This window comes from Triturus cristatus, chromosome 7 (assembly GCF_964204655.1).
Source record: "Triturus cristatus chromosome 7, aTriCri1.1, whole genome shotgun sequence".
In the NCBI taxonomy this organism is placed as follows: domain Eukaryota; kingdom Metazoa; phylum Chordata; class Amphibia; order Caudata; family Salamandridae; genus Triturus; species Triturus cristatus.
Window position 1 is genome coordinate 1533747960 of NC_140590.1, and position 12191 is coordinate 1533760150.

The 12191-nt window shown below is 40.8% G+C and overlaps 1 protein-coding gene across 3 annotated transcripts in view; it reads right to left on the bottom strand.

The window, feature by feature from the left end:
• The window catches only part of LOC146812317 (serine/threonine-protein phosphatase 4 regulatory subunit 1-like), a 389023-nt gene that overhangs the window by 64475 nt on the left and 312357 nt on the right, over positions 1-12191 (bottom strand). For all 3 annotated transcript variants that reach the window (XM_085619300.1, XM_085619299.1, XM_085619298.1), the window contains 3 exons: positions 6781-6939; positions 2122-2291; positions 269-723 (listed from right to left, as the gene is read on the bottom strand). In XM_085619300.1, coding sequence (XP_085475426.1) covers positions 269-723; positions 2122-2291; positions 6781-6939 — 784 coding nt within the window. The remainder of the gene's footprint in view (positions 1-268; positions 724-2121; positions 2292-6780; positions 6940-12191) is intronic.

Below are 12191 nucleotides of genomic sequence, written 5' to 3' on the forward strand. Positions count from 1 at the left end.
CTTCATTCACTCCTTTATTTTGCACTCAATTTCTATTATGGGATGGGTTAACCTCTGTTGCATTGTACTTTTATAATTTATTCTCCTTTTAGCTAGTGACTTAACATTTCCTCTTCTGCTCAGTGACCCTCTTGTCTCCAAAGCAGGATGCTCTGTGGTGAAATTTTGCACCTACGGTACCCCTTAATGAAGAGTGGTGCCTTATTAACCTTACAGGCTGGTTCAGTGTGCCATCTACTTGCCCTTATTTCATTACTCACTGCATTACCTTGAACATCTGGGTCATCCATGTGCTCTTTTAAACTTTCCAGGACCTTTCTAATCTCACTGCTGGCTGCATATGCATTGCAGAGGGCTGCGGACTGGGTGTTATCTTGCTCTTCATCGTCCTTTTCACCATCTGTCTGAAGCAACTTCAAATCCTGGCTAATATCCGGTAAAGGGGAGCGCCAGTAAAGGAAAGAGTTAAAAACATCCTTGCAATGATTAGAAATGGAATCAGAGCTGTTCTTTCCAGGTCCAGGACACTCTCCAGTCCCCCTGATTTCCGGTGCTGATGTATGATCACTACAAGGCAATCCATCTGTGCTTCCGCCATCAGAGGAGGTCACTCTTTCAACTTTCATGTCCATGTTCGTTGACTCCGAAGACTGTGGGCCATTTTTCTCAATTGGTGGCACCTCAGCTGCTTGGTGGGCCTGGGATTTGACAACCTCCTCTGCACTGCAAGTACACAATAAGCAGAGACTAGACTACAATAGCATATACTTACGAAAACAAAGCTGATCTAAAGCTCTCAAAGAACTGAGGACACATTTATTATGCTAGCTGGCACTAATGAGGTCTAACCTACATATAATGTGTTATAATTTGATATCGCATCCACTGTATTAAAGAGAGTCCATTAAAAGATTAATGTCAACATGGACGACAATGGTCAATATGGGGAGGGGACACACAATGAACAAACATGGCAGCTTATAGAGTAACTGTAACCTCTTGAGACAGTTTAGAAATGTGTCATGTTGAAGCCGACTGAGTCAAATTAACATGTTGGAAACAGAAAACTAATGTTAACAGTGTTAACAATGATAACAGTACCAGACTATGTACTCAAGGGTCTAGCAAGCGGAAGAACAACTGTGAAAACATGCAGGCCTGCAAAAAAATAAAATACAAGTGGAATCATGAATCCCTCAGACAGTCACGCATTTAAAAATATTCACTTCCAGTGACCGGAGCCAAAAGATGTAAACATATAAACCAAAAAAGGTGTGGCTGATATTCTAAACTCTGACAAACTCCCCTAAATCACATTGAGGCAAAGCTGCGCATATGTTAGGATTCTCTACCCAATTAGCAGAAAGAAAACAAATAGTCACCCAGACCTAATGGGGAAAAAAACTGTGATTTAGACATTGTACTTGTGTCTCACTGGAAGGGAGAAGTGGATCCATTGTCAAAAGGTAAAGGAAAGCAGTTCAGTACCACAGAAGTAGAGAAGAATAACCAAACCACTCTTTTCCCTTTATTCTATGGCTACTGGGCTTTGTTCTGCACTTGAGCGAAGTGAGATGTGGAGATGAAATGGAGAACCTTTAAAGTGAGAAAGATCTTCCTTTAATCAATGCACGGGATCTGCACCACAAGTAACAGGAGCAGTTCTATTTGAGTTTTGGACTACTGATACACCACTCAAATTTGGGGAAGAGAAAAAAAGAATAAAGAGATGGGGATGCAGAGCACATCAGCACACAAGAGAGGAACTTGGTGGTAGGCACAGAATGCTTCCTTAGCCAGCATATCATGACAGTCAGTCTGCGAATGCTGAGTTCTTATTAGCAATCCGGCTCTGAATGTTTCACATATGGTCCTAATAAGTGCAATTACCCAACTGGCTATCTCTCGTTTCATCAGCCACATGAATCTGCTCTGCCAAGATTGTTACCTGCAAATTCACAGACAGAAGGCTGGGTTCCTGAGCTATTTTGCCAAAACAAGGTGCTGGTATTGTAACAATGCCTCTGTTCTTAATAGCATGCAATATATATACAGTGCAAGAAGTATTATTAGATAGAGTAGGTTCTCTGGCATTTCCATTCCCTACAGAGTTTTTTTTACCTGCTGGAATCAACAACACTATTTTCACTAGAGTTGGAAGAAGTCAGTATGTCTTCTGAAGATGGGCGTATGCTGAGTGTACCATCCTCCTTGATATAAAGGCCAGCACTGGATGGGTTAGCAAAGGTAGAAATAAATGGACCCAAGGATTGGAAGGCAGCCTGACGAACCTTTGGCAATAAGAGAGAAAATTAAAATACAGTGGTCTTTACACTGAGCTATACAAAGCTATCATGGCATCAAGCAGTTCTGGGGCTTTAAGTCACAAAATCAAGCCATTCCTGTATGTGTTACTAGAACCAGTTGATGCTGTGCCATGACATAATGTGAATACATTAAGTAGACAGGATTATCGAGCATTCACGTCACTCAATCGCTGATAAAGAGGTTGAAGACTGGGGTATTCATCACATTTCAATGACTGCTTATGAATTTTCCACACTATGGTTATCTTATTCTGACAGACAACACCTCTCTGCCGGCTACCCCTATCCACCCAAACCTTCTCCTTTTCTTGGCTGTTTTTCCAATTTGAACTTTCCTGCAGAATGAGGAACTTCTGACAGCTTATTTTTTATATTCCTACCATTTAGCCGTTGCCTACTAGTCGATGGAGATTACACACACTACTGACTCAAAGCAACTCATTTTAGTATTCTAAAAGAGCTCAGTAAAAAAGTCCTATTAAGAAGAAGAAAAAAAACAGAACTAGTTAGCCTTTCATAATACTTATTTTCTGTTCATAAACAGTGGGTTATTAGTAAAGAAAATAGAGGTAAATACTGAAAGACATAACAGAAGTAAAAGTGATACTAAGAATAAATGCAATGTGATTACATTTCAACTTTGTTGGAAGCTAGTTACATCTGTTCAAGACAAAAATCAATAATTTCAGTTAATTCAAAGGACTCAGGACAAGATAAAATAGATAAAGTAAGAGATGAAGCTCAAAACGTAATAAATGTGTAGGTGAACACTAACGGAAAATTGTGCATTCAGAACTAGGGATGCACAATCTGTGGAACTATTGAGTTAACACATGTGAACAGAAAATGATAATTCAAATGTTGCTGCCAGATAAGGGCATGTTTTTATAATTATACAAAAGACCTTATTTTCAATACAATATCATTTCGATGCAAAGTAGAGAAAGAGCAAGCTTAAATGCAATATAAATATCCTTCATAAAATGGTTCCCTTGTTAATCAAGGGAAAGAAAGTGCTTTTTACTTTGTTTCAACAATAACAATTTCCCTTTAACTTTATTAAAGCAAATAGCTTCTCCAAGAAAGTTTGTCACAAACAACTGTAGTTTTGAAATAAGTCTACAGCAGGTGTGTGGCGTTCATAAAAGATCTAATCATCCACAGGACGAAATGCTTCAGTAGGTAAAGTTAGGACCTAGTTTCCATCAGAAAAGTATTTTTTGACTTGCATATGACTTTGGCACCGTTTGACGAATCTTCAAAAAACATTCCCAAAAAAGTGTCACACTTTGTCTAGCTGTGCAAGGAAGGTTTTGAGGTGATTCATCAAGAGTGGGCCGAGAAAAAGGGGCTGCCAAAAAAAGTGTGTTTCAATTTTTAATTCTCAGTGATTTTAGACACGACTACAGCCCTAACCACTGAATTCTAATTACACCAAATTAGGCAGAAAGCTAGATTATGTTCCAAATAGCATGCTTTTTGTGATTTGGTGTAAATCTGTTCAGTAGTGTTTGAGATATTAAAGGGAAAACAAATTGGTATATCTAGAGGCACAAATTCTTTGCAAATCCAACGCGGTACGTAGCGAATCCAAATGGCAACAGCAAAGCTGTGATTGGCTTGCCGCAACCTGTGTAGAAAGTGGCTGCCACCATTTTAGATATAGAGCAATGGTCCCCAGCTGCAAAAATTGAGATGCAATGTAGTAGAAGGGTGTCAGGGTATAGGTACCCTGACCCCATGGGTGCAATATAGTGGCCTTTGGGGGACCCCTGATGGGCCAGAACACACCCCAGAACAATTTATTTTTCCATGTGCAAGAATTCGCGAATCTGCTGCGATGGTCCGGATTCGGGAATTCTGGCCACGTTTTTTTTTTTTTTAAACAAAATATACACTCGCTCAAACACCGACCCACTCAGCAGTGTCACACCCACTGATAGACCCACTGAGACAGTCTCAGGCCAACTTACAGACTCTCTCAGACACTTACACACCCACTAAAGTCCGTGTATAGTTAGGAAATAACATTAAAAAAAGTGCAGACCTTCACTGAAAAAAACAATGGTTACAGGGACATTACAATTTGGAAGTAGAGTTAAAAAAAACTAAGAAATTCACTAAAAAAAACAAAGGTTACAAGGACGTTATAGTTAGGCTCAGATTTCACAAGCACAAAACCATAAAAAGTGAGCAGTTATAGTTGCCTGAGCTAACTAACGCCCCCACAATGCACTGCATATGACCTCACATATTACATCACTCATGTCATGGTCAGTGACATCACAGATGACATCTCAAATGACATCACTGATGACATCATTAATTGAATGTGAATGTTTTCTAAAACCTTATGAGCGTTAAACATTTACTAAGGTACTACAGAGGTTAAATTAGTATACTTAGTGTATTCCTGAGTGATGCTATTTCTAAAACATATTATGTAGGTGGCTGTGTGTATCAGTGGGTGTGTGAGAGGCTGTATAGATGAATAAGTGCGTGTGTAAGTATCTGTATGGGTGAATACGTGGGTGTGTGAGCAGCTGTATCGGTGAGTGAGTGGCTGCACTGATGAGTGGGTGAGTGAGTGGCTGTATAGCTGGGTTAGTGGCTGTGTAAGTGGGTGTCATGGTGAGGGAGTGGCTGTTTGAGTGGGTGTTTGGTTAACAAAGTGGGTGTGTGAGTGGCTGTATTGGAGTGTGAGTGTTTGTATGGGTGAGTCAGTGGACGTGTCAGTGCTTGTATGGATGTGTGAATGGGTATGTGTGTGGGTGTATGAGTGTTGGTATGGCTGAGTGAGCAGCTATCTTGAGAGGCTGTATGGGTGAAAGTGGCTGTGTGAATAGGAGTATGAATGAGTGGATGGGTGTGTGAATGGCTCTATGGATGAATGAGTGGGTGTGAGTGGTAACTTTGGTTTTTCAGTGAATATATATCATCACTGATGACATCATCCACATAACCACTGACACCCACTAATACACACTCACACAACCGCTCACACACACACAACCACTCACACACTACTCACCAATATACCTACTCACACAGCCACTCGCCAATACAGTCACTCACACACCCACTCACTCATACAGCCACTCACATACCCACTTACTCATCCATATCACCACTTGCATAAAGCAGCGGCTTCTCTACTAAGGTGGAGGAGCACCACCCCACTGCATATTGCGCAGCAGAAAAAGGACAAATAAAATTATAAAAACACTATTATTGTTTTATTTTTCCGCTGTCTCGCAGGTTTGAAGGGCTGGACTTGGCTGTCATCACAGCCAGCATGGGGAGGAGTGGTGGGCATTAAAGTGCGCATGATGGTTTGGCCGGCCCTCAACCGTCATGCGCACTTTGTATATTCCCCACCAGGCTGTAATACACAGCCTGGTGAGGAACATGCACAGCCCCCCACCGCCTAACCATGGTGCTCAGACCAATCACAACGCTGCATTCCAGCTTTGAGTAGCTATGGGGAGCCTGGGTGTCCCTACTGCTTCAAGCAGGAATAGAAGAGGGCGAGGCGGCAGTCCGGCAGCAAGATAAGTAATTGTTTAAAATGTATTTTCAATCCCCATCACCCCCGCCCCACCCGTGCTACTCGGTGGCAGTAGCCACTGCTTACATACACATTCATACAAGCACTCACACTTCCACTCACTTACCCATACCGCCACTCACACAGACACTCTGCAATAGAGCGACTAACATGCCCACTCAATTAACCGAACACTAACTCAAACAGCCACTCACTCACCCATACAGATACTCACACACAGATATACACACAGCCACTCACATATGTTAGTAATAGTATCACTCAGTAGTACACAAAGTATACTAATTTAACTTTTGGAGTACCTTAGTAAATATTTTAACACTCAAACTTTTAGAAAATACTCACAACCACTGGACGATATCATCAGTGTTGTCTTTTGAGATGTCATCAGTGATGTCACTGACCATGTCATGAGCAATGTAATATGTGAGGTCATAAGCAGTGCATTGCGGGGGCATAAGTTATAAGTTGCTCAGGTAACTATAACGGCTGAATTTCAATGGTTTTGTGCATGTGAAATCTGAGCCGAACTATAACGTCCCTGTAAAAAACAAATATATATATATATATATATATATATATATATATGTTTTACTTGCTTTACATATACTTACCATGCCTGGTAAAAGCATGGGTGGTAAAGAGATGTTGTTGTTATAACATACAACATATTGCTAATAACTAATATCTGCGGAAGATATTTTAAAACAAGGTGTTAAAAAATCTCAGAGGTTAAGAGTGCAGTTCCTTTCAACTGGTAGAGACCAAAAAAAGACAGTCCTGTTTACTTTTTCTTTTCCTCTTTATGTGACGTAAGGTACCAATGATGGCGGAAAATCGGCACCTCACAACAGTGTCTCAGTTTAATGCAAGAGATAAACGTACCCATCTACACGGGTCACTGATGAGATTAATGAAGAGAGGGGAGAGCTTGGTCCTTCGAATTTCACTGGAGGTGGTGTAGGACACAGCCATGAAGCATTCTGCACAAGCTTTGCGCATTCCCCATACGCTATCAGAACACAGCTCCAAAAACTTGGGGATCTGTTACAACAAAACACACAAAAAATACTTATTTAAAATAATTCAGATTAGAGAAAGCTAACACTCTAGTTTCATTGTTAGATGCTCTGAAACAGAAGTGGAAAAATGTGCTTGAAGACTTCAGGGTAATAGATAGACATGCAGTTTCTTTACAGTGCTTAGAAAAAGAAAACCGTGATACATAACAATATATAAAAGTATACTGTTATTACTAGAAATGTATTACTGAGATCAAAATACTCAACTCTGATTTTCCCTCAAACTGGATAAATGGGCACATGGATAATTTAATGACCTGTAATCCTAATTCTTCATCACAGTTATTTATTTGAATGTCAAACACAGGATGTATGTAGTAAGACAAATTTCTCTTTCCAAAATATTTATTTTGCTTATCATATGGGCAACATTTTACGGGTATGGGAATTGAGAATTAAACTGGATAGCATACCAAAGTGTAATAATAAACAGAAGCAACACCAGAAAAGCTCTTGCTTAATTATTTTATAAAAAGAGAAACAAAGCAGAAAAGAAGGAACAAAGGCATCACCCACATACAAGTGCTTCATTGCCTGAGAAGGTGGGGCACGGTCAGTCTGGGGAAGTTTACACAGTTTGGATGATCAGAAAAAGAAGATGTTAATCAGTAATATGGAAATCATTCTCCTGCTTTATTTGGAAGAAAGAAGAATGATTAAGAATTTCAAAAAGATACCTATGCTGTTTATGTTCTTCAGAAACACAGAGGTGCAAATCAAACTTATTGTTCAATGTCAGCTGAAGGTAATCAAGGAGAGCAGCCGTAAAATAGGTAGGTAACCAAAATGATCACGTAAGCTCGACCTACTTGAACTCTTAGTCTGGAATCACTTCTCATGAAAAGGTTGCAATGATAGATCAGGGTATAGTTAATCAAACTTCAGTGCTGAATCATTTCTCATGAAATGGGCTGTAACTACCACACTACTAATAGAGCGTGCATAGGTCTTCCCATAAGGAGTTTGTTCAGGTAGCATGTAGTCATGCACCATTAAAAATGTAGTAAATCTGTGCCCTTGGAAATGCACCCATGTAACGATGCATTTAGTACTGTTTGGGATCTCACAAACATTTCCAGCAACACGCCTGAAAAGGTGTACCCAGCACAGGTTTCAAGATGTACTCATGGCTCTGAGTCCTCCCACCATATGCAGATCTGCATACCAAACATTTAAGCACAGTGAGTGTGCAGCTTCCTGTGAAAACTGACTTTTTTTTCTCTATACGGAAAAAAAATTGTTTCAAACAAAAAGAGCCCTTCCTTTAAGCTCCCAGCAAATCTGGGGGTGATCCTGGAAGGGGAGTTAGTCCATCCCGGACTGGAGGAACTTTCTACACATTTCAGTATGTAAAGGTGGCACATTTCAGTTTCTGAATGCCCAAAAGCATACATTTGTCTTCACAAACTTACAAGGCAAACCACACCTTGTAATATTCCCTTGCCACAACTTGCGTGGGGTTTACTATTGTGGATTTCTCTGCACTTGTGGCTGAGAATCCTGTAATGGTAAGTTCACTACTGGCAGGCATAAATGGAGGCATTTTCGGCAATAAAAGAAGGGGTTATGGCTGAAATTACATTTCTGTTGGCCGCAATGTTTTGAGAAAGAAAGCCTACATGTCATGACAATAACAAAACAAGCATTGGCAAAGCCAGCAGGTCTTGCCTCTGGAGGAGCTTTTCTTTTTGGCAGTCAGATGGGGGGGGTGGCCAAAAGGGGAGGAGTGAATAAGGGGATGGTTAAAAAAAGCACTATAAAGCGGCCAGTGCTGCACGCTTCATAGGGCTTTGTGATCACAGAGACAGTGAGAGCGGGTGAGAGGGGGAGAGGAAGGAGGAAGAAAAAGAGTACAAAAGAGGGAAATGAGACAGTGGGAAGTAGGGAAAAAGCAAGAGAGAAAGGGAGAGAAAGCACAAGAGAGCAATGATGTTAAGGGATAAATGGAGAGAGAGTGATTGGAAATTTATCAAATAAAGCAAAATTACAGGGCAAAGAAAGCATTGGAGGGTGGCATGAGAACAAAGCAATTAAAAAAACATTCTAACAGCAATGACATTTAAAGACAGATACACGTGTTGGAAGAAGGGGGAGAAGAAACGGATGGTGTGGAGGGTGGCAGGGGAGGAGATACGGGGAAAGGTAGCGGTAAGTTAAATAAATTGTTAAACAAAGAGCTAGGGGGAGAGGTCCACAAAGAAGAGCAACAATGATGCCATCGAGTGATCAGCTATGGGCGGGTCATAGTCCATTATTAGACAAAAAATTCTCACAAGAGAGAGTACATGTGCCAGAGTACATGTGCCAGTTCATGCTTTCGCTGACTCCACAAACAAAAGGGCACATAATTATACTCCAACGGTACTGCACAGCGTACCTGCAAAGGAAGTATGAAAGACAGCAGTATTTGATAAACGCACCACATTAATACGTCTGCGTACTGCTTTCGGAGCAATGAAAGCCCGCCAACTACAAATACTAGTCAGAGCAACTTGCCTACTTCAGTCACTCTGGCGAATGAGGCGAGAGAGGAAACACTTACATGTGAAAATCTAGGACATCTCATTACAGGCGCATGGAAGGAAGTGGCAGCAGCAGCAGCGCAGGTGCAGAGAATTTAGAAATGCTGCCAGTGTGATCAAAGTTCGATACAGAGGGCACCTTGCTACGAAAAGAGTTGTGTTGGTTTACAACAGAATACATTCTGCTGTTGTGGTGTTGCCAGCTGCTGAAAGAAATGTGCACTTAAAGAAAGAAGTGTGTATGTTCAAATCTGCAGTAACAATTCAGGCCTTTCATTGTGCCTACATAACGAGGAAAAAGTTCCAAAAGTTGAAGTGTGCCATCACAAGCATCCAGGCTAATGTGAGGGTGAGGCAAGGACAGCATATTTACAGAACTCTAAAGAAAGCTGTGCTCTTTGTTCAAAGATATTATGGATTTAAAGAAGGGCATCATGCAGCATGAAACAGAACTTAGACGCAAGCGGGAAGCTTGTATTCATTTGTGGGCTGCATTGAGGGGGCACTTGATCAGGAAACAAATGGACCAGTGGAAGAAAGCTGCAACTGCCCTACAAGCCCAATATAGGATGTTCCACCAAAGACAGCTCTACCTCGGACTCCGCAGCACAGCAATTGTGATCCTGCGTCATTAGTGCACAGCTTTACCAGAGGCAGAAGTTCTTGAAAATCAAAGCATATGCAAATTGCATACAAGCAGCATACCAAGGACGCAGAGCACGGACAACCCTTAAAATGAAAGCCAGAGCAGAACTGAAAATTCAGACTGGTTTTAGAGCTTACTATGCTCAGAAGAATTGCCTCTTAAACTTGACAGCAGGCCTTACAATTCAGAGGCTTACTGGGGCCGACCTCATTTCTAAATACAGCGACTGCCTTTCTAAAAGGTGAGGAAGGCTGCATTGGGCCTACAAGCAGTTTATTATCATGCCTAGGTTGTACGTAGTAAATCTAAAAGAAGCATACTGCTTCTGTGAGGCTTCATACAGGAAGGTTGTGGCTCAAAAATAGTTCGCTTGCACTTAATAAAGATGCATGCATTTTTCCCAAAGGAACATGTCAGAGGTTACTGCTTAGACTACGGCTGAATTGGCAAGAGGATGTGTTGTAACAGCTAGAGCTGTTGACATTGGAACTGGGGAACCCAGTTTGAGCCTCGGTGTGGTCTCAGCATCCTGTGATTCTGTGCAAATAACTTAATCGTCCCAAGCCAAAAAAATCACCCAAAATGAATCTGCCTTGTGTATTGTAACTGCTGTTCATGTAAAGCACTCTAATGCCTTTAGGTCGAGAATTAAAAACTAAAAACTGCCCATCCTTTAACCCTAAAATCCCACTGCCACCCTAAATTCCATACTTTCATTTTTTTAAATTAATATTTAGATTTCAAAAAAGATATACCATATATTAAATATTGTAATAAGTGTGATTATTATTTAACATTACATTTTTTACGTTATACATTATTTTAGAAATAACTTACATTAAATTGAAGGAATACATTATTTCAAATATATAATAAACCAATTTCCAAATTATTTGTAAATACATTAATTCGAATATATAACTTTTAAAATAAGTATGTCATATTTCCTTTATATATCGGCGGGGGGGGAGGGGAGGGGGTGCGCGTGCGTGCGTGTACACACACAAATAAATATATGTATATCTATACAACTGTGAACATACATTTACATATCCACATATATAATGCATGTACCCGAGACGTAAAAGTCTAAAATTTTAAACACGTAAAAACGTACATGCAATGTAAACACTCCTGACGTACTTACCTGCGATGTAATGTCACAGGAGGTAAAGATCGAGAAATAATGGTACGATACCGTTCAAGTCCTTGAACTCTGGGCACAGCTCTGTCAATGCCCCTCACTCGTGAGATTCTAGTCCTAGGACGTCAAAGTGCTCTTCCAGCAAAACGACAACATAGGCCATTTATATAACACAATAAACAAGCATTTGCAATGCAATAGGTCTCGCATTTACGTGAGTTTGAGCCATTGACATTGCAAATAACTATGCCTTTTATTTTTGTTTTCGTTTTAAAAACATAAATAAAAGGCATTGTCATTTACAATGCCAATAGCTTATACTCATTTAACTGCGAGACCTATTGCATTGCAAATGCTTGTTGACAATATATCTCCTAGTGCAGACTTATACTTCATATCCGCTTAGAAGTGGTAACATTGGAATTCGTTTATGTGACCAGAAGAGGATGGCATGCCATTGTTAAGGCAACGGGGCACTCGCAAGCATTAATCACACCCCAGTGCCCTCTTTTAAGTGTAGTTTCAGGTCATTTCTATCGACAGAGAGTACAGAAAAAATTAGAATACACTGCAGGATACATTAATAAAAAAAGTGGGCACCTAGTTGCACATTGCGTCAAGTGACCTGCAGCTGTGTGCTTGTGAACTAGGGCACACATACATCCCTGCTATTTACCATTAAACTACAGTTTCCATAGTACGGGAGAGGAAACTGTTCAGAACTGTGATTTTGCTATTCACAGAGGGTTGTCCGCCATTTTAAGGGTGCTAATGAGAGGAGCGCGAGACCAAGAATACCAGCACAGCTTGCACCGCGTCAGTGAGAGCGGCTGCTGTAAGGGGGCGGGTGCGATGGAGGGGGTGTTGGGGGGGAGCTGGAACTGGCATAGCGCAGCCCGGCA